Source organism: Phyllobates terribilis, unplaced genomic scaffold (genome assembly GCF_046119375.1).
Source record: "Phyllobates terribilis strain yellow unplaced genomic scaffold, ASM4611937v1 Scaffold_1__5_contigs__length_1240528914, whole genome shotgun sequence".
Taxonomy (NCBI): domain Eukaryota; kingdom Metazoa; phylum Chordata; class Amphibia; order Anura; family Dendrobatidae; genus Phyllobates; species Phyllobates terribilis.
In genome coordinates this window covers 905,240,875-905,268,839 of record NW_027362761.1, presented here as the reverse complement: position 1 = coordinate 905,268,839, position 27,965 = coordinate 905,240,875, and the positions used below count along the sequence as shown (strand labels likewise).

The window sequence follows — 27,965 nt, the reverse complement described above, 5'->3', positions numbered from 1 at the left end:
ACCAACCTTTTGTGTGGCACAGTATCAAACGCTTTGGAGAAGTCAAGATATACAACATCCACTGACTCTCCCCGGTCCAGCTGTGAGCTCACCTCCTCGTAGAAGGCCATCAGGTTTGTTTGGCAGGAGCGATCCCTCATGAATCCATGTTGATATGGAGTTAGACAGTTATTATCATTAAGATATTCTACAATAGCATCTCTAAGAAATCCTTCAAACAATTTACCCACAACAGACGTTAAGCTGACTGGTCTATAGTTCCCAGGGTCACTTTTAGACCCCTTTTTGAATATTGGTACCACATTTGCTTGGCGCCTGTCTAGTGGGACAGTCCCTGTCCATAAAGAGTGCTTGAATATAAGATACAGCGGCCTGTCTATCACATTACTTAATTCTTTTAGTACCTGGGGGTGTATGCCATCTGGGCCTGGTGACTTGTCTATTTTGATATTATTTAGGCGTTTCTGAACTTCCTCCTGGGTTAGGTGGGTGATATTTAGCTAAGGGTTTACTTTATCACTCTGCATTTCCTCCGATAAATTGTTTTCTTTTGTGAAAACAGTGGAGAAGAAGCTATTGAGTAGGTTTGCTTTACCTTCATCGCCCTCTATGATTTTACCCAGGTTATTTTTCAATGGGCCAACTCCATCAGTTTTAATCCTTTTACTGTTTATATAGTTAAAGAACAGTTTGGGATTCGTTTTACTTTCCTTGGCAATTAGTCTCTCTGTCTCCTCTTTTGCTATTCTTATTTGTTTCTTACAGATTTTGTTTTTATCCCTATAAGATATTAGCGCTTCCTCGCTGCCTTCTTGTTTAAGTTTACCGAAAGCCCTTTTTTTGTTTTTCATTGCCCTCTTGACTTCCTTATTTAGCCACATTGGCTTCCTCCTATTCCTAGCCCTTTTATTCCCATAAGTGACTATGTAGGACTGTTTTGAAAATTTCCCATTTTCTATCCGTGCTCCTATTACTAAAGATACTATCCCAGTCTATAAGGTGAAGGGCATCTCTTAGCTGATCAAACTTTGCCCTCCTGAAGTTCAGTGTTTTTGTGACTCCCTTGCTGGGCACCCTACTGAAGCACATGTGGAATTGTATAATGTTGTGATCACTATTTCCCAGGTGCCCCCCGACCTGCACCTCAGTTATTCTGTCTGGCCTGTTAGTTAATATTAAGTCTAAAAGGGCCGTCCCTCTAGTTGGTTCCTGCACAAGTTGTGACAAATAATTGTCTTTGATAATTGACAGAAACCTGTTTCCTTTCTGAGATCTACAGCTTTCGGTTTCCCAGTCTATATCGGGGTAGTTGAAGTCCCCCATAATAATCACATCAACTTATTACTCTTCAATACAAAATGTGAAACTCATATATATTATATATAGTCATTAATAACAGAGTGATCTATTTCAAGTGTTTATTTCTGTTAATGCTGATGATTATGGCTTACAGCCAATGAAAACACAAAAGTCATTATCTCAGTAAATTAGAATACTTTATAACAACAGCTTGAAAAATGTTTTTAAAATCCGAAATGTTGGTCTACTGAAATGTATGTTCAGTAAATGCACTCAATATTTGGTCAGGGCTCTTTTTGTTTTAATTATTGCATCAATGCAGTGTGGCATGGAGGCGATCAGCTTGTGGCACTGCTGAGGTGTTATGGAAGCCCAGGTTGCTTTGATAGCAGCCTTCAGCTCATCTGCATTGTTCGGTCTGGTGTCTCTCATCTTCCTCTTGACAATACCCCCTAGATTCTCTATGGAGTTAAGGTCAGGCGAGTTTGCTGGCCAATCAAGCTCAGTGATACTGTTGTTTTTAAACCAGGTATTGGTACTTTTGTCAGTGTGGACAGGTGCCAAGTCCTGCTGGAGAATGAAATTTCCATCTCCAAAAAGCTTGTCGGCAGAGGGAAGCATGAAGTGCTCAAAAATTTCCTGGTAGACCGCTGCGCTGACTTTGGTCTTGATAGAACACAGTAGACCTATACCAGCAGATGACATAGCTCTCCAAACCATCACTGATTGTGGAAACTTCACACTAGACCTCAAGCAGCTTGGATTGTGTGCCTCTCCACTCTTCCGCCAGACTCTGGGACCTTGATTTCCAAATGAAAATTGGAACTCTGGGACCTTGTGGAGTGTGTCAATGACTGCCTTCTGGACATCTGTCAAGTCAACAGTCTTCCCCAGGATTGTGGAGCCTACTGAAACAGACTAAGGGACCTTTTTAAATGAGTTGGAAGCCTTTGCAGGTGTTTTTAGTTAATTATTCTAATTTAATGAGATAATGACTTTTGTGTTTTCATTGGCTGTAAGCCATAAACATCAACATTAACAGAAAAAAACACTTGAAATAGATCACTCTGTTTGTAATGACTCTATATAATATATAAGTTTCACTTTTTGTATTGGAGAACTGAAATAAATTAACCTTTTGATGATGTTGTAATTTAGTGAGATGCACCTGTGTCTTCTATGATGCTGACGCTCTGGAACTCCCACCCGGGACAATCTTTTCATCTCATGAACTCAGTCCTGTCAAGACCCATTACTTCTTGGAGTTTTAAACTCTGGGCCTTACTGCTAGGCATCCTTTCCCAGGACCTGTCTCTGATTGATCACTCCGTCTCTCAGTCACTTCTGCTCTGCATCTCACTATTTCTTTATTTCGGTCTACCTTCACTTTAGGGACACCCCAGAATGTGGCACTGCTCGCCATGGACCTTAGGTTCTCTTTCTATGTATTTCAGGCCCTATCTGACTTTCTAACAGGAAATTGTCACTTTCCCTTCAACTTAGTCCATCCCACTCGGGGCTAGTCCCAAACATTAACTTTCACTATTCTTACACACACTATCAATATTACTAATACCTTTAACACACATATATATAAGTGAAGTATTATTTCACCAAGAACATTTAGTTAAGGCTAGGACTGACTGAGATCACAATTCAGGTTTGTACCCTGAGATCGCAGTGTCGCATTGCACCAGATGACTTCCTGTGATGTCCACATTGTGACTTGCACCAGCGACACATTTACAAATACTTTCACATTTTCTGTTGCTGGTGGCAAGTTGCACACTAAACACTGGCCATGGAGTTCAATATAAGTCACATGAAACTATGATTTGCATATTTATCTGTTCCAATATACTGTAGTTACTAAAAAGCAAGTTGCAGACACAAATGTTTTGGTCACGTGACTTGTCTGAGAATTGCTCTCACGCAACACATGCCGCCGTGTAGCCTTAGCATAATAGTAGAAACTGTAGCTTGGGCCTATTCACGGTCAAGATCACTTCAATATATTCACCGGAACAAAGGATCAATTTATTAATTTAGCTATATATACTTTGCTTTACACTTTGATTTGAAAACTATGGAGCAGAATGCTTTCATGATGTTGTGCTATGATAGCATACTTCAATTCGCCCTTTCTTGATAATTTTACAGGTGCCTTTGCATGCAAAATGGTCCCATTTGTCCAGTCTACAGCCATCGTTACAGAGATTCTTACAATGACATGCATTGCCGTAGAAAGACATCAAGGAATTATACATCCTCTAAAAATGAAATGGCAGTACACCAACAGAAGAGCGTTTACAATGCTAGGTAAGCAATTTAATATATTTATCTAATCTATTATTAAATTATTTTGTGGCTATTGGTTAAAGCCTTGTTTGTCAAAAAAGTTGGAGATGAGTGAATTTTTTAGTTTTGTCTTGTTTATCTGTCTAAGCTCTAACAAGTGGATTATCAGCTGCCTGTTCAGGGAATAGCACTATAAATGCAACATATTTTTAAGTAAAAAAAGATAAAAAATGGTGGTGTTGCCGATAGAAGTCAGATTGGAGACTATGGGCATTCATGTAAACTATGTAAGATTTTCTTATATATCTGTTTTTCAGGTATTGTGTGGCTAACAGCAGTACTTGTGGGCTTTCCCCTATGGCATGTACAAAAACTGGAGGTAATATTCTATATAATATTTCACAATTATATGTTTGCATGTGGCAGATTTGTTGTAGAAATATCAGTTATTAGGAATCTGCCATGTGAATAGGGTTGTTTCTGCAGGCATGTATTCTATTAGGTCCTTACTATTACCACCAAGTAAAACAATACGTATTGTATATCACATTTAAATCACATATAAATTTAATCTTTACTATGAAATAAACAAACACAACAGAAAAAATCCCATAAAAAGCCTTAAAAACCCAGTTAAAAGCCAAAATTGGAATGGAGGCACAGCGCCGAAACACGCGTAGGGGTACTGGTTTGTATCGACTGATCCTTATTTTTAACTAGATGCTTTTGACTTATAGGGGGTTCCTTCTATCAATAAGCCTTGTCTGATTGACTAGTGTAAGCACTAGTTTTATGCTTGAAAGTCTGTATAACAATTGCCCCGTTCTGCTCCGGATGGAGAAAAGGCATGTAAGTGTAAACATTTATGTCTCACTTCTGCTTAGAGACTACGTATAAGGACTATCTGTGCTATAACATATTCTTTTGTGATATATTGGACACTAATGTGCGGTATTTATTTATAAACCACACTAACGTGTTGTACTAATCTGTAACCACACTGTTCCAGTTTTTTGCCTTTTAACTGGGTTTAAAGTTTTTTTATGGGATTTTTTCTGTTGATGTGCTTGTTTGTTTCATAATAAAGATTAAATTTAAATGTGATATACATTACTTATTGTTTTACTTGGTGATAATAGTAAGGATATGGTACATCTCTGGTACCTCCAAGATTTATCTTGAGCTATATTTGAAATGGGTCAATATATCCTATTTTTGGTAATAAATGTATTCTATTAGGGAATGGCCAGATGGTGCCATGGACCACAAGTGAACAAAACTCCACGAAATGCAATGTCCAGTTGTGAAATGATTTTGTTCCACAATCACCCAGCAATTTTCATCCATGCTGTCCTCTGCCGCTGCGACACCTGCTCGAACTCTTGTACAAAAATCAGTTTGTCACATTTGCATTTCTATTCCTTTCATAAAACTGTATTCTGAGTAGTGTTGAGCCACCCCCGTAGTGTTCGGGTTCGGTTCGGTTCGTCGAACACCGGGATGTTCGAGGAACTGTTCGTCGAACTGTTCGTCGAACACCTTAGAACACCGTCGAACACCGTTAAAACCAATGGCAGGCAAACAAAAACACATAGAAACACATAGAAAACACCTTCAAAGGTGTCCAAAAGCTGACAAACTGCTCAGAAGACGCTCTCTTTAAAAAAGCCGGCCGGCAATTCAGCAGCGGCATACACCGGTACCCGACAATTTAGACAAGAAGGAATAGAGCATCACACATAGATTAGATAGATAGAAACATGTCAGGCACACATATAAGAAGTACAGTGACAGTGTTGCTTACTGTACTTGTCATTTAGTGTAAAGGATTTATTTAAAAAAATAATAGTGTTTTCGTGCACCGTCTCTTTAAAAAAGCCGGCCGGCAATTCAGCAGCGGTACCCGACAATTTATAACAGAAAGAATAGAGCTTCACACATAGATAGATATAAACATGCCAATCACATATATAATAAGTACAGTGATAGTGTTGGTTACTGTACTTGTCATTTAGTGTAAAGGATTTATTTAAAAAAATAATAGTGTTTTCATGCACCGTCTCTTTAAAAAAGCCGGCCGGCAATTCAGCAGCGGTACCCGACAATTTAGAATAGAAAGAATAAAGAATCACACATAGATTAGATAGATAGAAACATGTCAGTCACATATATATGAAGTACAGTCACAGTGTTGCTTACTGTACTTGTCATTTAGTGTAAAGGATTTATTAAAAAAAATAATAGTGTTTTCATGCACTGTCTCTTTAAAAAAGCCGGCCGGCAATTCAGCATCTGTACCCGACAATTTATAACAGAAAGATAGAGCATCACACATAGATTAGATAGATAGAAACATGTCAGTCACATATATATGAAGTACAGTGACAGTGTTGATTACTGTACTTGTCATTTAGTGTTAAAATAAAGGATTTATTAAAAAAACATTGGCGTGGGGGTCCCCGTAATTTTAGGCTCTAGCGGAGGTTAAGCAGACGGCTGGGGCAGATGTTTGAAGCCTGGGAAGGGGGTAATACCCACGGAGCTTCCCAGGCTACTAATATGAGCCCCCAGCTGAATACCTAGCCTTTACTAGCTATTAAAATGGGGGACCCCCTCAAAAAAATGACGTGGGGTCCCCCCTATTTTAATAGCTAGCAAAGGCTAGGCAGACAGCTGGGGGCTGATATTAATAGCCCAGGAAGGGTGCCATGAATATTGGCCCCCTCCCAGGCTAGAAACACCAGACGTCAGCCGCCCCAGAAATGGCGCATCCATAGGATGCGCCAATTCTGGCACTTAGACTCGCTCTTCCCACTGCCCTGTAGCGGTGGCAGTGGGGTAATAGGGTTGGGGTTGATGTCAGCTTATAATGCCAGCTGACATCAAGCCCAGGTTAGTAATGGAGAGGCGTCTATAAGACACCCCCATTACTAACCCCATAGTCAAAGTTAAAAAAAAACACAAACACCCAGAATAAAGTCCTTTAATTGAAATAAACACACAATTCTTTATTGTTCTAAATTAAACCATACTTACCACCACGCCCATTCCAGCTGAAGCCAACGATCTCCTGCAATAAAAGAAAAATAATAAAGCAACCTCATCCTTACCTTTCCATGGTTCCCAGGACGTCTCCAGCTCTGCTACATCGAGATGACAGGCTGGACCGCAGCAGAACGCTGCCATCCAGCCTGTCATCCCGCGGACACTGAGAAGCGCAGGCATGCTTGCGCTCCTCAGTGTCTCTCTGTGACGGCATCCAGATGAGCCGACAATGAACTCGGCTCACCTCATGCACGTCACTGACAGCGTGGGAGAATTCTCACGCTGAAGCGCTGAGTGCAGGAGAATTTTCCCACGCTGTCAGTGATGTGCATGAGGCTGATATTTAAATTTGGCGCACAAATCGGTGATTGGTCGCGGGCAGCGTCCGCGACCAATCAGCACGGTAGTGTTTAACTTTGGCGGCAAGATCAGTGATTGGTCGCACGCCAAGACCGCGACCAATCACCGATTTGGGCGCCACATTTAAATATCGGCCGCGACCAATCAGCACAGCGTTGTTTAAATGTGGATCCAAGATCGGTGATTGGTCGCGGCCGATATTTAAATTTGTCGCACAAATCTGTGATTGGTCGCGGGCAGCGTCCGCGACCAATCAGCACAGTAGTGTTTAACTTTGGCGGCAAGATCAGTGATTGGTCGCAGTCAAGACGGCGATCAATCAGCGATTTGTGCGGCACATTTAAATAGCGGCCGCGACCAATTGGATGTCAGCGCCGCTCCCCAGTCCTCCCTTCACACCCTAGCCGCATGGATGTCAGCGGCGCTGCCTGTGCGGATACTTACGCTGCGAGAACCCGGGACATGAGCGGGCGCTCGCAGCAGAAGTATCCCGACCCGCAGCGCCGCTCCCCGGTTCTCCCTTCGCACCCTAGCCGCTGATGTCCCCACAGTATCCGCATGGTGTTACAAAGGTCCGGACATTTGTGTTAAAAATCGCTGATTGGTCGCTGGCGCTGCCCGCGACCAATCACCGATTTGGGCGCCAAATTTAAATATCAGCCGCGACCAATCACCGATTTGGGCGCCAAATTTAAATATCCTCCGCGACCAATCACCCATCTTGGCTCCATATTTAAACACCGCTGTACTGATTGGTCGCGGACGCTATTTAAATGTGGCGCCAAAATCGGTGATTGGTCGCGCCCAGCGTCGGCGACCAATCAGCACAGCGGTGTTTAAATGTGGAGCCAAGATTGGTGATTGGTTGCGGCCGATATTTAAATTTGGCGCCCAAATCGGTGATTGGTCGCGGGCAGCGCCAGCGACCAATCAGCGATTTTTAACACAAATGTCCGGATCTTTGTAACACCATGCGGATACTGTGGGGACATCAGCGGCTAGGGTGTCAAGGGAGGACCGGGGAGCGGCGCTGCGTGTCGGGATACTTCTGCTGCGAGCAGTCGCTCATCTACCGGCTTCTCGCAACGGAAGTATCCGACCAGGCAGCGGCGCTCCCCGGTCCTCACCAATACGATTAGCTGATTGGTCGCGCTCTCCGCACGCGACCAATCAGTGATCTTGGCGCTAAAGTTAAACACCGCTCTGCTGATTGGTCGCGGACGCTGCCCGCGACCAATCACCGATTTGGGCGCCACATTTAAATAGCGGCCGCGACCAATCAGCGAGCTTGGCGCCAAATTTAAACAACGCTCTGCTGATTGGTCGCGGACGCCAGACGCGTCCAATCAGTGAGATTGGCGCCAAATTTAAACAACGCTCTGCTGATTGGTCGCGGACTCCAGCCGCGACCAATCAGCGAGATTGGCGCCAAATCTAAACCCCGCTCTGCTAATTGGTCGCGGATGCCGGCCGTGACTAATCAGCATTATTGGCGCCAAATTTAAACACCGCTCTGCTGATTGATCGCGGTCGCCGTCCGTGACCAATCAGTAGTATTGGCGCCAAATTTAAACCCTGCTCGGCTGATTGGTCACAGTTGCCTTCCGCGACCAATCAGCGATTTTGACGCCAAATTTAAACACCGCTCTGCTGAATGGTCGAGGTCGTGACCAATCACCATTATTGGCGCCAAATTTAAACACCGCTTTGCTGATTGGTCGCGACCACAACCTATCAGCATTATTGGCGCAAAATTTAAACCCCGCTCTGCTGATTAGTCGCGACCGCCGGCCGTGACCAATCAGTGATATAGTCGCCAAATTTCAACACCGCTTTGCTGATTGGTCGCGGTTGCTGGCCGCGACCAGTCAGCGATTTTGGCGCCAAATTTAAACACCGCTCTGCTGATTGCGCCGGGTCTGCTGCATACATATTCTAGAATACCCGATGCGTTAGAATCGGGCCACCATCTAGTTTCATGAAATAATTTAAAAAAAAATTGACGTGGGGCTTCGCACTATATTTGTGTCCAGCCAGGTACAGCAGGCAGGAACGGGCTGCGCCCAACCACGAGCTGCCTATTTGTACCTGGCCGGACACAACAATATAGGGAAGCCCTTTTTTCCTTAATTATTTCATGAATTTCATGAAATAATTAAAAAAAAAAATACGTGGGGCTTCGCCCTATTTTTGTGTCCAGCCAGGTACAACTAGGCAGCTGGGGGCTGGAATCTGCAGCGCAGGGAGGCCCAAGCTTTCTGGGCCCCACCCGCTGCAAATTGCAGTCCGCAGCCACCCCGGAAAATGGCGCGTTCATAGAAGCGCCATCTTCTGGCGCTGTACCCAACTCATCCAGGGCCCTGGTGCGGTGGCTCACTGGGTAATAAAGGGGTTAGGGCCAGCTTGGCATTATCAGCTGGCCCTAAGCCCGAAATTCATGGGGTCACGCCAATATTAGACATGATCACTATGAATTTCTAGTAAAGTATTTAAAAAAAACACAGCACCCAGAAAAAAGTCCTTTAATTGAAATAAACACAATTCTTTATTGTTCTAAATTAAACCATACTTACAATCACGCCCATTCCAGCTGAAGCCAACGATCTCCTGCAATAAAAGTAAAATAATAAAGCAACCTCATCCTTACCTTTCCATGGTTCCCACGACAGCTTCAGCTCTGCTACATCGAGATGACAGGCTGGAGCGCAGAAGAACGCTGCCATCCAGCCTGTCATCCCGCAGACACTGAGAAGCGCAGGCTTGCTTGCGCTCCTCAGTGTCTGGCTGTGACGGCATCCAGATGAGCCGAGGTCATGTCCAATGAACTCAGCTCACCTCATGTACGTCACTGACAGCGTGGAAGAATTCTCCTGCACTCAGCGCTTCAGCGTGAGAATTCTCCCACGCTGTCAGTGACGTACATGAGGTCAGCTGAGTTCAATGGACATGAATGAGCTCACCTCATGCACGTCACTGACAGTGTGGGAAAATTCTCCTGCACTCAGCGCTTCAGCGTGAGAATTTTCCCACGCTGTCAGTGACGTGCATGAGGTGAGCTCATTCATGTCCAATGAACTCGGCTCACCTCATGCACGTCAGTGACAGCGTGTGAAAATTCTCACGCTGAAGCGCTGAGTGCAGGAGAATTCTCCCACGCTGTCAGTGACGTGCATGAGGTGAGCCGAGTTCATTGTCGGCTCATCTGGATGCCGTCACAGCGAGACACTGAGGAGCGCAAGCATGCCTGCGCTTCTCAGTGTCCGCGGGATGACAGGCTGGATGGCAGTGTTCTGCTGCGCTCCAGCCTGTCATCTCGATGTAGCAGAGCTGAAGCTGTCGTGGGAACCATGGAAAGGTAAGGATGAGGTTGCTTTATTACTTTACTTTTATTGCAGGAGATCGTTGGCTTCAGCTGGAATGGGCGTGACGGTAAGTATGGTTTAATTTAGAACAATAAAGGATTGTGTCTTTATTTCAATTAAAGGACTTTATTCTGGGTGTTTGTGTTTTCTTTTAACTTTGACTATGGGGTTAGTAATGGGGGTGTCTTATAGACGCCTCTCCATTACTAACCTGGGCTTGATGTCAGCTGGCATTATAAGCTGACATCAACCCCAACCCTATTACCCCACTGCCACCGCTACAGGGCAGTGGGAAGAGCGAGGCTAAGTGCCAGAATTGGCGCATCCTATGGATGCGCCATTTCTGGGGCGGCTGACGGCTGGTGTTTCTAGCCTGGGAGGGGGCCAATATTCATGGCACCCTTCCTGGGCTATTAATATCAGCCCCCAGCTGTCTGCCTAGCCTTTGCTAGCTATTAAAATAGGGGGGACCCCACGTCATTTTTTTGGGGGGGTCCCCCATTTTAATAGCTAGTAAAGGCTAGGTATTCCGCTGGGGGCTGATATTAGTAGCCTGGGAAGCTCCGTGGATATTACCCCCTTCCCAGGCTTCAAACATCTGCCCCAGCCGTCTGCTTAACCTCCGCTAGAGCCTAAAATTACGGGGACCCCCACGCCAATTTTTTTTTAAATAAATCCTTTATTTTAACACTAAATGACAAGTACAGTAATCAACACTGTCACTGTACTTCATATATATGTGACTGACATGTTTCTATCTATCTAATCTATGTATGATTCTCTATTCCTTCTATTCTAAATTGTCGGGTACAGATGCTGAAATGCCGGCCGGCTTTTTTAAAGAGACAGTGCATGAAAACACTATTATTTTTTTTAATAAATCCTTTACACTAAATGACAAGTACAGTAAGCAACACTGTCACTGTACTTCATATATATGTGACTGACATGTTTCTATCTATCTAATCTATGTGTGATTCTCTATTTTTTCTATTCCAAATTGTCGGGTACCGCTGCTGAATTTCCGGCCGGCTTTTTTAAAGAGACGGTGCATGAAAACACTATTATTTTTTTTGATAAATCCTTTATACTAAATGACAAGTACAGTAATCAACACTGTCACTGTACTTCATATATATTTGACTGACATGTTTCTATCTATCTAATCTATGTGTGAAGCTCTATTCTTTCGGTTCTAAATTGTCGGGTACCGGTGTATGCCGCTGCTGAATTACCGGCTTTTCATGTTTCACTGTTGGCACTTTTCCCATCGATTTGGGCAATCACTGTAATGCCACAACCACCATGGCTGTGGCATTACAGTGAGTGGCAGACAATCCCTGCATGATTGGTGCTCTAAATAGCGCCAGACATGCAGGACAAGCTTTTGGTGCACGAACAGTTATCGAACATAACCTCGAACAGCCGAATTTTTTGCAAATCGTTCGGGTTCGTCGAACAACTCGAACACCGCCCAAAACAGCTCGAATTTGAGATTGGCGAACAGTTCTAGTCGAACACCGCTCATCTCTAATTCTGAGCGCAGTATACAGAGTGATGGAAGTCTATGAGCATAAAACAAGGATGTCAAGCAGTTTACTGAGAATGTTATTTTATCTGCATGTTGCTGCAAGATCAGTGATGTTTTGAATATTTGCAAACCCTATTCTAAGAAGCATTAACAATTAACTTAAAGAAAATCTTCAGCACATTTTTACTATTGAATCTGATAGTAGCATAATGTAGAGATAGAGACTCTGATTCCAGCGGTGTATCACTTACTGGCCTGTGCAGTCCAGTTTGCATAGAATCCCTGTTTGTTAATGAAGATGTAAATAAATGGATCCCTATTAATTATGTGTTCGCCATAGATGAACACACATTTAAGCTGAAAATAACACAGCCAAAACTTGCCCATCTATGGCTGAAACCCCGCCTACTTGTTGGCAGCCAGTGAAATTGATGGATGGCCAGGACTTGGTTTGGCTAAGGGAGGTTTCGGCCGTTGAACACCATCATTTTAAACCCACTTGGAGCCATTCATAGAATTTAGTGGCTCTCACTGTGGTGCCGGTTCCCATCGTTCCCAGCAGGGAGTCGGCTCTTTGTGTCGGATCGGTTGTGAACGACCCATCTCTAGTCTGCACATGAGACGTCCTCTAGTGATAATCTCCTTCTATTAAAACACTGATTGTATTGAAATTACAACACACAGCATAATAAATGACACATCCCTGTAATCAGGCACTCAGCTCCTACATTTTGCTGCTCTCAGATTACATAGCAAAAATTGGTGACAGATTATCTTTAATTTCAATATTGTGACCTAAAGGAATTAACCAGGTGGAAAAAAATTAATTCAGAGCAACTTTAAATTGCAAAATGTAATAAGAAAAAGTAAGAAATTTGTCTTCCAAGACAGCAGCTGTGACACGCAGAAGTAGTGCTGTTGCTTTAAAAGCATTCAGCATCTATTAGAAGTAACACAAGCACAGGAGACAGGAAGTGTTGTGCTCCAGAAGCATCCAGCAACTAGAGGGGTTAACACAACGACAGGAGAAGGGGAGTGTTTTAGCAGAGCCCCAGGGGGATTGTGGGGAAGTTGTTTACTGTGTGTCCGGAGCCGAAGAGAAAGGTGGCTTATGATCTGTATCTCACAGAAGTCAAGGGTACAGAATTCAGGTCAGGAGGGAAGCTAAACAAAGGTCAGTTAGACTCCCAGAGCTAACAGTGTGGAGTATTATCAGCCAGGAAGATAAGGACTGGAAAGATATCCTGTCATAGGGATCATCTCCCTCATCAAACTCTCCCCCCCTCCATCTCCATGTAGGATAACGAATGCTATGTACTATTGAGTCCTTGTGAAGGAAAAGTCTGTGGTTGTGTATGTATTAAAACTGTGCTGTACTGTGCTACCGGATAATAGACTGTGTGCTGCCAAGGTGACTGTACTGTTATTACTGGAGCCTGTTGCTCAAAGAGACATTTGCATTGTACTGGCCGTGCCTCATTAAATGTTACTGTTCTACTGTTTATGAAGACTGAATCTATCGTGTGCCTGAGAAAAGCTTCAGCCTATGGTCGCCTTGAGTAATGGTTCCCCCAGGATTCCAACAAATTCATGTAACCAGTCTCGCTCCTATCTGAACTTAGGCAGCGTGCGTGTAACATTGGTGGCCCATACAGGGAATCCTGAGAAGGAATTAGCGTGTAGAGGGATAAGAGGAAAAGTGTCTGGAAAAACACAGCAGCACAGCACCTCAACTCAGCTCTGCTACACCAGTTAAAGGAGACCAGCCATAAAGAAAAACTCACTAGCAGCAATGGATGTGGAAATACAAATGGACAGAATTAGTGAGCTGCTTCTTCAGTTGACCTGTGAAGAATTTAGAACAGTAGCAGAACATATAAAGATGTCAGTAGAACAGATTTCCAAAGCACACAACTGCAGGCAACTGTTAGCTGCCATTAAAGCAAAAATGGATGAGCTGGGAGAGAAAGAAACTGAAGACGTCATGGGGACATTCCTCCAGGAACTAACACAGTTTCTCACCAGGTTGAAGTTGGAGGATGGAGGGGCGGCACCAATTACCAAAAGCGGGAATTTCCGTCCACAGACTGAACTACAGGAATTGAAAGAACAATTCAAAGCCCTAACAACAGCCCTGCAGGAATCGACCAAAACCTTTGAACGGGTGATAGACTCAGACAGGACCTTTAACCTGCTCGGGTTAGATAAATCAGGAAGATAGTCCTCTCTAACACCACAAATCACCATAAGAAAAGAATTCAAGATCCTGGGACAGATTGGAGAGTGTGAACAGAAAGAGAAACTGTCTTATAGGAACTTGTTGCACCAGATCGATGCAGGCTTACAGAAAGGCTACCAGCCAGATGAAATCGTTGAGGGGGTGGTGAAAGCGATCAGACCAGGACTGAATCTCCATAGTATGCTAGAAATGAAAAGTCAGTTGACCTTGCAACAGTTGAAGATGATTTTAAAGGGCACTATAAAAAAGAGAGTACTTCAGAATTGTTCCACCGACTCATTAACCTCTCACTGAAAAATAATGAATCACCCCAAAGTTTCTTGTTCAGAGCAATTGAACTGAAGGATAGACTGTTGTTTGCATCCAGAGATGTAGAAGCAGAAGAGAAGTTTGATGCTGGATGAGTCCAGAAGAAGTTCTTAAGATCATTGGGAATGGCATTAATCAGCAAAGATATCAAGTTGCAGCTGAAACAGTACCTAGAAGATCCTGGTATTTTGGATGAAGTCCTAATTGAAAAAGTGAATAAGACCGCTAGTTTGGAGTCAGAGAGCGAACAGAAGTTAAAGAAATGCTCTGCTCCAAAAATCACCAAAATGAGTCAGCTGAAGTTGGAGACCCCCAGTGGCAAGTCCGACAATCATCATAGAGACCCTCCAGTGCCACCTCCGAGCGAGAACCTAAAATCACCAACAAAAGAGAGGACCGCCAGCTCTGACTGGGAGAAAGTAATAGGAGAACTGCGAGACGAGTTGATTGAGGTGAAAAAGTCGATTCGTTTCCGGCCACAACCGGTATCACTCAGACCCAGGAGTGGGTTCCAAAACAGAAGATACCCGGCTTGTGAAGCGTGCCGTTCATCAAATCTGAGTACGGTGTGTGTCCACTGTCTAAGATGTGGTGAGGAAGGACATTATGCCAAGGAATGCCAATGGTCACAGTCATTTGGATTAAAAGATAGGAGGTTACCAGTGTTTGGCGACTGGTAACTGCGACACGGAGGAGGCCCCAGGCAAATCCAAATCTCAAAAAACCCCAGAATGGCGCATGAGGTAACACGGCTGCATCAGTACTATCCCCAAGTGTGTTCTCATCTACAACAGCTGCAAGGGAGACAGGACACCAGTTACTTAATGCCCAGTGCGGAGGTCAAACGATATACTCTTGGGAGGAGGATTCCTTGGTCAGTAAAGATAGCCTCATCAGCCTAATCGGTGAAAGGTGCTTTATACTGTGCCAGCTAGATGGACTCCTAGTAAATGCACTGTGGGACACAGGAGCCCAAGCGAGCCTTTTAAGTGAGGAATGGAGAAGGTGCTACCTGCCACACACTTGCCTTCGGTCACTAAAAGAACTCTTGAGACCAGTGGAACTCCACGGCAAAGCCATCAACCAGACCGAAATCCCTTTCATAGGCTGGGTGGAAGTGACTTTAAAACTCAGGGCCACGAAGAACAGCAACACCATCAAGCTTTTGGTATCTTTTCTCGTGACCAGTGATCAGAATGTGGCAGAGGATCCTATCCTGGGCTATAATGTAATCAGTGAGGTCATCACGAAACATAAGGCAGGGACGTTGGTGGTGGATGCAATCGCTATACCCAATGCCGTGGCGGAAAACGTGATTCATAGAGTAAAGAAAGCACAGAATACAATGGACCTAAAAGAAGTCAAGGTAAGCTTGTGCCCAACCATCATCCCTGCAAACCAAATGGTGGGGGTGAGGTGTGGAGTCCGGGTAGAACCGGGAAGAAAAGTCCAGAAAAGACTGTTCGTGCCAAAAGACCCCTCAGAACTTCCGGAAGGCCTAGTTCAAGGTGAGACTGTGCTTAAGATTCCTACTGGTGGGTTTGCTCGACTGGATCCAAAGACTGTGTTAGGTCACATCAAAACCATTAAAACGGTATATCCAGCCAGTGTGAGACCAGCCCAGGGGTCTACAGTGAATTCAGTTCTCCCCACCAAGGAACAGGAGTTGCCCAGGAGAGGAAATTGCACAACCCACCTCGGGGTACTGGAATCCCCCAGTACCCCTGGAACACTTGTGTGCTGAAGTTCTAGCGGTAGCAAAACAAATGCTGAGAGAAGAGTGTCATACGTTCTCCAAAGATGACTCTGATATAGGCTGTATCCCGTCGTTGCATTTGAATATCAATTTGAAAGACACGACCCCACTAACCAGAAGTTACATGTCTGTGCCAAAACCATTGCATCGTGAAGTGAAAGAATATTTACAAGATCTCATCAACAGAGGTTGGGTCTAAAAGTCGAAGTCGTCTTATTCCTCTCCTATTGTCTGTGTTAGCAAGAAGGACGGTACGTTGAGACTGTTGTGATTACCGGGAACTAAACCGAAAGTCTGTACCTGATCGACAACCGATACCAATGATCCAAGATTTGCTGGATAGCCTATCAGGAAGCACCTGGTTCTCTGTCCTCAATCAGGGTAAGGCATACCACCAAGGGTTTGTCGAAGAGTCCAGTAGACCCTTGACAGCATTCATCACTCCGTGGAGGTTATATGAGTGGATCCGCATACCGTTTGGGCTCAGTTCAGCTCCAGCAGAATTCCAGAGGAGCATGGAGACATGTTCAGAAGGATTGAGGGACGATATCTGTCAGCCGTACTTGGATAACAATGTGGTACACAGCAAAACCTTCCGGGAGCATGTTGAACACGTGAGGACCGTATTACAACGGTATCAACAACACGGAGTTAAGTTGACCCCAAAGAAGTGTGAACTGTTCAAAAGACAAGTCCAATTTCTAGGGAAAATGGAGATCCTGGCATTGAAATGGGCTATCTGTGAATGATCTAGAGATTATCTCTACTACAGCAAAGAGTTTGAGGTATACACTGACAACAACCCTTTGACCTATGTCCTTACTACAGTCAAACTCAATGCAGCCAGTCAGAGATGGGTCGCTGAACTAGCTGACTTCAATTTCAGCATCAAGTACAGGCCAGGAAAATGCAATGCGGATGCTAACGGATTGTCAAGAATGCCACTAGGGCCTGAGGAGTTCATGCAAGAATGCTTGGAGGAAGTCAGTCTGGAAGCAATTGAGAGCACTACCCAAGCAGTACAAGCTTATCAGGAGGAAGACACACCATTGTGCCGTCCGTTGATGGTTGAAACCACCATAAAAGCGAGAGAACAAGATCACCCCCAGTCTATTCAACAACTACCAAAATGGAAAATCCATAGAGCACAACAGGAAGATCAGATAATTGGTAGAATACTACTTTATGTGGACCAAAATCAGTTTCCAAGTAAACGGGAGAGAGACAATGAGTCTCCAGCAGTATCTGTTAAATTAAAGAATGGACGAAGCTCTACTTCAGTGAAGATGGTATCCTGTATCGTAAAGGAGGACAAAACCTGCTGTTGGTACTTGTTAGAACCTTGCTGTTAGTTTTTTTTTCCTTTGCTGGTCACATGACCTTGTTGGCCTATTTAATCCTGCTCCGCCCTTCTGGCTTTGCTGGACTTCATTGTATATCTACTTTCTAGCTAGCCTGTGCTCTGTATCTAACTCTGTTAGTTTGCTTGGTCTACGGACCTCTATGTTCTATCTATTTTGTTTGTTCGTCTGTCTGCTACTATTTCTGTTAGGAGGTGTCCCATATTCCTCCCAGTCCTTAGTACTTGTAGGGATTCCCTCCCCACATCTATAGGTCTCCGTACAGACTAGATTAGGACTTTAGCAGGTCTGATCGCAGGATCAGGTTCCCTGTTACATCGTAGGGATTCTGCTGAGTCCTATAGTAGGGACAGATCTCCTCTCTTTCCTTAGCTTTGGTAGCAGAACATAACAGTAAGTCCAGCCAGCAAATTCTCTAAGGAAAGATTTTTCTGTTCCATCATGGTGTCGGTTCAGGATTTGGCTCATCGCCTGCAGGGACTCTCTCTGGAGGTGGCCGAGCTCCGTCAGCACGTGAGTAACTGTCCTGGAGCACATTTCTTGGAGCCTAAGGTATGTTTGCCGGATTTATTTTTTGGTGAACACCGAGAATTTTTTTCATTTAAAAATGCTTGCTTATTGTATTTTCGTTTGAAACCTAAGTCCTCTGGGGATGAATCCCAGCGCGTAGGGTTCATAATGTCACTTTTGCGCAAAGAGCCTCAGGAGTGGGCCTTTTCTTTGCAACCTAGTGATTCATGCTTCAGATCAGTGGATAGTTTTTTTTCTGCTTTGGGACTATTATATGATGATCCTGACCGTGTCGCATCAGCTGAGACTGAGTTGAGACGTTTAAAACAAGGATCGGGTAATGTGGAAAAATATTGTACACATTTTCGTCGTTGGTCCACTCAAACAGGGTGGAACGATTCTGCTCTGAAAAGTCTATTTCTTGCTGGGCTCAGTGAAAGGGTTAAAGACCTGCTAATTGCTTATCCTACACCTGAGGATTTGCAACAGGCTATGCAATTAGCTATACGGGTGGATAGAAGACTGCGTGCTAGGGTTAATGAGAGCAAATCCTCTGCTATGTCAGTTTCTGGTTATGATAATGTGTGTATTAACAGTGGTGAACCGATGGAGATTGGATCGGTGGCACCTCGCTCTCAAGAAAAAGACCGTCGTTTTTCGGAAGGCTTGTGTTTCTATTGCGGAAAATCTGGTCATTTGATTAAAGGCTGTGAGCTTCGTATGAAGAAAGAAAAAAAAATGGTCAGTCACGCCCGTATTGCCTGTTTAAATTCCAAGGGTATATTTTTAGCTGCTTCCACGATTGCTCAGGAAAAATTGATGGAATTTCGGGTGTTTGTTGATTGCGGGTCTACACTGAATGTAATTGATGGGGGATTCGTGGAAAAACTCAATTTAAAACCTGAACCTTTATCATCCCCCATTGCTGTGGTTTCTGTGGATGGTTCCCCTTTGAAGAATATTACTCTCAAGGTCAGTGAATTTCCTCTCACTATTAATGGTGTTCACCATGAGAAATTGGATTTGGTAGTGTTGAATAACTTGCCTTCTCCAGTAATATTGGGTTTGCCCTGGTTAAAATTTCACAATCCTGTACTGGATTGGTCTACCAGTGAAATTAAATCCTGGAGCCATAAATGTTATGACAAGTGTTGTAACGGGCGTATTGCAGCTTTGGATAGGGGAGAATTGCCTGTTCCTATTCAGGAGTTTTGGAGAGTTTTTTCTGAGAAGGAATCGCAGGTTTTGCCTCCCCATAGAGACTATGATTGTTCTATTGAATTTGTCCCTGGAGCGACTCTTCCTAAGAGTCGTTTATTTAACCTTACTATTCCTGAGAGGAAGGCTTTGGAGGAATACATACAGACAAGTTTGGCCGCCGGTCACATTAGGCCCTCTAAGTCTCCTGTGGCGGTTGGATTTTTTTTTGTAAAAAAAAGGACGGCGGTTTACGTCCTTGTCTGGATTTTCGTGAGATTAACAAAATTACGGTACGCAATCCTTACCCACTGCCATTGATTCCTGATCTGTTTAACCAGTTATTGGGGGCCAAGTGGTTCTCTAAAATTGACCTTAAGGGGGCATACAATCTGTTGCGCATGAAGGAGGGTGATGAATGGAAGACTGCTTTTAACACTCCTGTGGGTCATTTTGAGAATCTGGTTATGCCTTTTGGTCTTACTAATGCTCCTGCATTTTTTCAGAATCTGATTAATGACATCCTTAGACCTTTGATCGGTAAAAATGTGGTTGTGTATTTGGATGACATTTTGATTTATTCGCCAGATCTGGAGTCTCATTGGCGGAGCGTGCGTGAGGTATTACAGTTATTAATGGACAATTCGCTTTTTGCTAAGCTGGAGAAATGTGAGTTCGCTGTACAGAGAATTAGTTTTTTGGGCTACATTATCTCCAGCAAAGGTTTTGAGATGGATCCGGTTAAGGTTCAGGCTGTGCAGGAATGGCCTAGGCCTATTGGTTTGAAATCGATACAGAGGTTTTTGGGTTTCGCCAATTACTATAGAAAATTCATAAAAATTTTTTCTAGTATTGTCAAACCTCTGACTGATCTCACCAGGAAAGGTGCTGATGCGGTTCAGTGGTCTTCTGAGGCCATTGAAGCTTTTGTGTATCTCAAGGAGAGGTTCACCTCTGCTCCCATCCTTATGCAGCCTGATGTTACTAGGCCGTTTTTGGTTGAGGTTGATGCTTCCTCTGTGGGGGTTGGCGCAGTATTGTCTCAGGATAACGGGGATGGATTACATCCCTGTGCCTTTTTTTCAAAAAAAATTTCGGAGACTGAACTGAATTACGATATTGGTAATCGGGAATTATTGGCTATTAAACTCGCATTTGAACACTGGCGCCACTTCTTGGAAGGTGCGGAATTTCCCGTTCAGGTTCTTACGGATCATAAAAATCTGATATATCTTGAATGCCCGTCAGGCTAGGTGGGCACTGTTTTTCTCGCGGTTTAATTTCTCCGTTACTTACATCCCTGGTACTAAGAATGTTAAGGCGGATGCCTTGTCTCGCAGTTTTTCTCCCATAGTCGGTGCTGAGAAAGAGGAAAACATTTTACAAGAAGGTGTTGTGATAGCTGCTTTAGACTCCATTTTGGAAGATGAGATTCTTAAAGCTCAGGAGAATGCCCCATCTAACACTCCTCATGGGAGGTTGTTTGTGCCTGGGACCTTTAGGAGAGATTTGTTTGTTGAGTGTCACGAATCTCGGTTGGCAGGTCATCCCGGAATCTCTGAGACCAAGAGACTGGTGGGTCGCAGTTTTTGGTGGCCTGGATGGCAGAAGGAAGTCATTAAGTGGGTGAGCCAATGTACTATATGTGCTAGATCTAAGTCCTCACATACTCCTGCTGCGGGGTTGCTTTGTCCTTTGGAGGTCCCCAGTGCTCCTTGGACACATTTGGCTATGGACTTTATAACTGACCTTCCCCCCTCTGAAGGTTTTACTGTCATCTGGGTGGTCGTGGACCGTTTTAGCAAGATGTGTCACTTGGTTCCCTTCGTCAAACTGCCCTGCGCTAAAACTCTCGCTAAGGCCTTTGTCAAGGAAATTGTCAGACTTCATGGCGTTCCTACTGACATTGTTTCTGATAGGGGTCCTCAGTTCGTGGCTCGTTTTTGGCGTGCCTTTTGTGACAGGTTGGGAATTCATTTGTCGTTTTCGTCCGGATATCATCCTGAATCTAATGGCCAGACAGAAAGGAAAAACCAGGATGTTGAGCAGTTCTTGCGTTGTTTTGTGGCAGACAATCAAGAGGGGTGGTCTGAGTTTCTGCCACTTGCCGAATTTGCTCTGAACAATCATACATCTTCTTCTGCTGGTTGTTCGCCTTTTTTTTGTTGTTCTGGGAGACATCCGTCGTTTGGGTCGTTCTCCAAGTTGGGATCTGCCGTGCCTGAGGAGGAGAATTTTTCCGGTGATTTGGAAAGAGTTTGGACGGATGTGCGTGGTAATCTTCAGGAGGCCAACAGAAAATCTAAAGACTACTTTGATAGGAAACGACAGGAGGTTTTGTTCGCTGTTGGTGACATGGTTTGGTTGTCCTCTAGGAATCTGCGGTTGAGGATTCCTTCTAAGAAATTGGGTCCCAAGTTTGTAGGGCCCTTTAAGGTGCTTCAGGTTGTCAACCAATCTGCTGTTAGGTTGGAGGTTCCTACCTCCTGGAGAATTAATCCGGTCTTTCATGTCTCTCTGTTAAAAAAAGTTGTTGTGTCGGATGGTGAAGCCTCTGCCTCTGTTCCTCCGGTGGTGGAGGACGGGGAATATGAAATTTCTCGCATCCTTGACTCTAGACGGTATAGAGGTAGTTTGCAGTATCTTGTGGCCTGGAAAGGTTTCGGACCCGAGGATAATTCTTGGGTGAGGTCAGATGATGTTTCCGCGTCCAGACTTATCAGAGCGTTTCACAGGAGATTTCCTGATAAGCCTGGTCCTAGAGGATCCGGAGGATCCTCTTAGAAGGGGGGGTACTGTTAGAACCTTGCTGTTAGGTTTTTTTTCCTTTGCTGGTCACATGACCTTGTTGGCCTATTTAATCCTGCTCCGCCCTTCTGGCTTTGCTGGACTTCATTGTATATCTACTTTCTAGCTAGCCTGTGCTCTGTATCTAACTCTGTTAGTTTGCTTGGTCTACGGACCTCTATGTTCTATCTATTTTGTTTGTTCGTCTGTCTGCTACTATTTCTGTTAGGAGGTGTCCCATATTCCTCCCAGTCCTTAGTACTTGTAGGGATTCCCTCCCCACATCTATAGGTCTCCGTACAGACTAGATTAGGACTTTAGCAGGTCTGATCGCAGGATCAGGTTCCCTGTTACATCGTAGGGATTCTGCTGAGTCCTATAGTAGGGACAGATCTCCTCTCTTTCCTTAGCTTTGGTAGCAGAACATAACAGTACTACCCAGAGTATTCCATAGGTTGGTCTTCAAAGAACTCCATGAAAATATGGGACACCTGGGAGTGGAAAGGACAACAAATTTGATCCGTGAACATTTCTTCTGGCCGTACATGCAGAGAGAAATTGAGAGGTACGTGACCCGGGAGTGTGGATGTCTGAAAGATAAACGTCCCAACACATCAACCAGGGCACCTATGGGCAACATCCAAACTACGTATCGTTTGAGATGGTCTCAATAGACTTTCTACATTTCGAGACGTGCAAGGGTCGTTACTAGTGTTGAGCGAGCACTAAAATGCTCGAGTGCTCGAAGCTCGGGCCGAGCTCACTGTGATGCTTGAGTGCTCGACCCGAGCAACGAGCCCAATGTTAGTCTATGGGAGAACCAAGCATTTTTGCGGCGGCACCCCCGGCAGTCTGTAGAAAGCCTAAAAAGTGCCCAAAACGATAGTGACAGTGCTCAAATGACATGGGGACAGAATGGGGATCGCCCCAGGAAGCATTTTTGACCCCCAGGTCACTGCTGTCAACAACATGGTCAGAGGTATTAAGCCACTTTTACGGGCTCACAATAAAACGTTCAAAAACAAAACTGAAACGGTTTTCCTATGAAATATGTTAAGGAACATCCTTTCCAGGGTAAAGACTTGTGCATAAGGTAAAATAAATAACCAAAAACAAAAATACTCCTCCACACCTTGGGCTATGTTCACAAGTAGCATTTTTTATGCGTTTTTGCACTTTTGTATTGCTTTCAACCGTGACAAATGCATTCACCGGGAAATGTCATTTTAACATTTTACAACCTTATCTGGCCATGTGCTGTGTGACACATGCATACAGTGCTGAAAAGACATGGGAAGAGCATGGGGAAGACCCCTGGAAGCATCTCTGACACCCAGGTCACTGCCTAAAAATGAGCTCATCAGAAGTGATCCTTGCCGCATCAGAAGATGCAGACTTGCAACTATCCCCGTGCAAGTCCTTGTCCCAGGGCAGTGTTCAATTGTACCTCCCCCATTCCTTGCAATGCAAGCGCAAGTATGCAGCCTGCCACCCACCCACCCCCAGTATGCAATACCATACTGCTTGCTTGAACTTGAAATTGGGCCTTTTAGGCATGTGGAGTGGAATCTGGCCACCACGTCATGGCTGCGTCGGCGGCCTGGTATCCATACTCAGTCCCCAGTTGCCCGGTGGCCGGGTGTCCACGCTTGGTCCCCAGCCGCCAGGGGGCGGCCGGGTGTCCATACGCGGTCCCCAGCCGCCCCGTAGCCGGGTGCCCACACACGGTCCCCCGCCTCCTGGGGGCGGCCGGGTGTCCATAAACGGTCCCCAGCCACCCCTATTTGAAGGACAGCCTAACCACAAACACGTGGACAAGTGAATGTGGCCAGGGATGGTCCATCTCACTGATGCCTCCACACTGGGTTAATATTGTGGAAGCCGGGATACAGTTGGACACTGGGATGCAACACGTCCTCCAGACATAGAGGATTGCAGGTCCTGGGTCAATCAGGCTTCAACACAAAGTTCAGAAGGTAGACAGCAGCAGTGGTCGGCCTCCTACACAACGAGCAAATTATTCACGATCATGAGGCCATCCATCTCCTTAGCTTTCTGTTCCTTAGAATGCAAGCGCATGTATGTAGTAGCGGCTAGGCCTGAGGTGGTCAGCGTTTTGGCGCATATCCTAACTCCTCCGAGGATTGCTGGATGTTTTCCTGCTACTATCCCAGTTCTATGACTCCCGTTAAAACAAAGCTTCAGGTGATGAATGATGGATGAGGTGGTGGCAAAGGAGAAAGAGCAGGAGAAACAGGGACCATTCACATCAATATCAGGCCAGTCAACCACACATGTCTTGTAGGATATGTTTCTGAACCAAAAGGAGCGGTTCGGCTACACAGTTATAGGGCATACAGTGAGTGCAATGCCTACCAAAAATTTCGAGGCACCCCAATGCCCCTTGGAAGTGACATGGAGGTCAGAGGGCCTTAACTAAACTGTTTTTTCCATTTATAGCAACTGGGTCTCCTGTACACTGTTGGCCTAAGCAGTGAATGGAAGGCTTTCCAAAAATTATGAGGAACTGTAATGCCCCTTGAAACAGACGTGGATTACAGCGTATTAAAAACCTTCTACCCATTATTGGGGAGTGGGTCTCCCTTAGTGTTCGCCTACGCATTGAAAAGCAAAAGCTGACTAAAATTAGGAGGAAATGCAATGCCCGTTGGAAGAGTTGTGGAGGTTAGAGGTAATTAAAAACAACATTTCAATGCCTCTTGGAAGAGTGGTGGAGGTCGCAGTGGAATAAAAAGACAATATCAATGCCCCTTGGAAGAGTGGTGGAGGTCGCAGTGGAATAAAAAGACAATATCAATGCCCCGTGGAAGAGTCGTGGAGGTCACAGTAGCTTAAGACAGTTTTAATGCCCCTTGGAAGAGTCGTGGAGGTCACAGTAGCTTAAGACAGTTTTAATGCCCCTTGGAAGAGTGGTGAAGGTTACACTGGAATAAAAAGACAATATTAATGCCCATTGGAAAAGTGGAGGAGGTCGCAGTAGCTTAACAAGACGGTTTTAATGACCGTTGGGAGAGTGGTGGAGGTCGCAGTAGAATAAAAAGACAATATCAATGCCCCTTGGAAGAGTGGTGGAGGTCACAGTAGCTTAACAAGATGGTTTTAAAGCCCCTTGTAAGAGTGGTGGAGGTTACAGTGGAATAAAAAGACAATATCAATGCCCCGTGGAAGAGTCGTGGAGGTCACAGTAGCTTAGGACGGTTTTAATGCCCCTTGGAAGAGATATGGAGGTCGCAGTGGAATAAAAAGACAATATCAATGCCCCGTGGAAGAGACGTGGAGATCACAGTAGCTTAACAAGACGGTTTTAATGCCCCTTGGAAAAGACGTCGAGGTCACAGTGGAATAAAAAGACAATATCAATGCCCCTTGGAAGAGTGGTGGAGGTCGCAGTAGCTTAACAAGACGGTTTTAAAGCCCCTTGGAAGAGTGGTGGAGGTCGCAGTAGCTTAACAAGACGGTTTAAATGCCCCTTGGAAGAGATGTGAAGGTCAAAGTGGAATAAAAAGACAATATCAATGCCCCTTGGAAGAGTGGTGGAAGTCGCAGTAGCTTAACAAGACGGTTTAAATGCCCCTTGGAAGAGTGGTGGAGGTTACAGTGGAATGAAAAGACAATATCAATGCTCTGTGGAAGAGACGTGGAGGTCACAGTAGATTAAGACTGTTTTAATGCCCCTTGGAAGAGTGGTGGAGGTTACACTGGAATAAAAAGACAATATCAATGCCCATTGGAAGAGTGGAGGAGGTCGCAGTACATTAACTAGAAGGTTTTAATGACCCTTGGGAGAGTGGTGGAGGTCGCAGTAGAATAAAAAGACAATATCAATGCCCCTTGGAAGAGTGGTGGAGGTTGCTGTAGCTTAAGAAGACGGTTTTAATGCCCCTTGGAAGAGACGTGGAGGTCGCAGTGGAACAAAAAGACAATATCAATGCCCCGTGGAGGAGACGTGGAGATCACAGCAGCTTAACAAGACGGTTTTAATGCCCCTTGGAAGAGACGTGGAGGTCACAGTGGAATAAAAAGACAATATCAATGCCCCTTGGAAGAGTGGTGGAGGTCGCAGTAGCTTAAAAAGACGGTTTTAATGCCCTTTGGAAGAGACGTGGAGGTCACAGTAGCTTAACAAGACGGTTTTAATGCCCCTTGGAAGAGATGTGGAGGTCAGAGTGGAATAGAAAGACAATATCAATGCCCCTTGGAAGAGTGGTGGAGGTCGCAGTAGCTTAACAAGACGGTTTAAAAGCCCATTGGAAGAGTGGTGGAGGTCGCAGTGGAATAAAAAGACAATATCAATGTCCCGTAGAAGAGACGTGGCGGTCACAGTAGCTTAACAAGACGGTTTTAATTCCCCTTGGAAGAGTGGTGGAGGTCGCAGTAGCTTAACAAGATGGTTTTAATGCCCTTTGGAAGAGACGTGGAGGTCACAGTAGCTTAACAAGACGGTTTTAATGCCCGTTGGAAGAGATGTGAAGGTCAAAGTGGAATAAAAAGACAATATCAATGCCCCTTGGAAGAGTGGAGGAGGTGGCAGTAGCTTAACAAGTCGGTTTTACTGCCCCTTGGAAGAGTGGTGGAGGTTACAGTGGAATAAAAAGACAATATCAATGCCCCATGGAAGAGTGGTGGAGGTCGCAGTGGAATAAAAAGACAATATCAATGCCCCGTGGAAGAGACGTGGAGGTCACAGTAGCTTAACAAGACAGTTTTAATGCCCCTTGGAAGAGTGGTGGAGGTCGCAGTGGAATAAAAAGACAATATCAATGCCCCGTGGAAGAGACGTGGAGGTCACAGTAGCTTAACAAGACAGTTTTAATGCCCCTTGGAAGAGTGGTGGAGGTCGCAGTGGAATAAAAGGACAATATCAATGCCCTGTGGAAGAGACGTGGAGGTCACAGTAGCTGAACAAGACGGTTTTAATGCGCTTTGGAAGAGACGTGGAGGTCACAATAGCTTAACAAGACAGTTTTAATGCCCCTTGGAAGAGACGTGGAGGTCACAGTAGCTTAACAAGACGGTTTTAACGCCCCTTGGAAGAGACGTGGATGTTTCAGTAGCTTAACAAGACGGTTTTAATGCCTCTTGGAAGACACGTGGAGGTCACAGTAGCTTAACAAGACGGTTTTAATGCCCCTTGGAAGAGATGTGGAGGTCACAGTGGAATAAAAAGACAATATCAATACCCCTTGGAAGAGTGGTGGAGGTCACAGTAGCTTAACAAGACGGTTTTAATGCCCCTTGGAAGAGATGTGGAGGTCAAAGTGGAATAAAAAGACAATATCAATGCCCCTTGGAAGAGTGGTGGTGGTCGCAGTAGCTTAACAAGACGGTTTTACTGCCCCTTGGAAGAGTGGTGGAGGTTACAGTGGAATAAAAAGACAATATCAATGCCCCGTGGAAGTGACGTGGAGGTCACAGTAGCTTAACAAGACAGTTTTAATGCCCCTTGGAAGAGTGGTGGAGGTCGCAGTGGAATAAACAGACAATATCAATGCCCCGTGGAAGAGACGTGGAGGTCACAGTAGCTTAACAAGACGGTTTTAATGCCGCTTAGAAGAGTGGTGGAGGTTGCAGTGGAATAAAAAGACAAAATCAATGCCCCTTGGAAGAGTGGTGGAGGTAACAGTGGAATAAAAAGACAATATCAATGCCCCGTGGAAGAGACGTGGAGGTCACAGTAGCTTAACAAGACAGTTTTAATGCCCCTTGGAAGAGTGGTGGAGGTCGCAGTGGAATAAAAGGACAATATCAATGCCCTGTGGAAGAGACGTGGAGGTCACAGTAGCTTAACAAGACGGTTTTAATGCCTCTTGGAAGAGACGTGGAGGTCACAGTAGCTTAACAAGACGGTTTTAATGCCTCTTGGAAGAGACGTGGAGGTCACAGTGGAATA

At 44.8% G+C, this 27,965-nt stretch overlaps 1 protein-coding gene across 1 annotated transcript in view; it reads left to right on the top strand.

Annotated features, from left to right (window-relative positions):
- QRFPR (pyroglutamylated RFamide peptide receptor) overlaps nt 1-27,965 on the top strand; it is a 325,429-nt gene that overhangs the window by 236,177 nt on the left and 61,287 nt on the right. The window contains exons 2-3 of the mRNA XM_073655578.1: nt 3,460-3,618; nt 3,915-3,976. Of these exons, the coding sequence (XP_073511679.1) occupies nt 3,460-3,618; nt 3,915-3,976 (221 nt within the window). The remainder of the gene's footprint in view (nt 1-3,459; nt 3,619-3,914; nt 3,977-27,965) is intronic.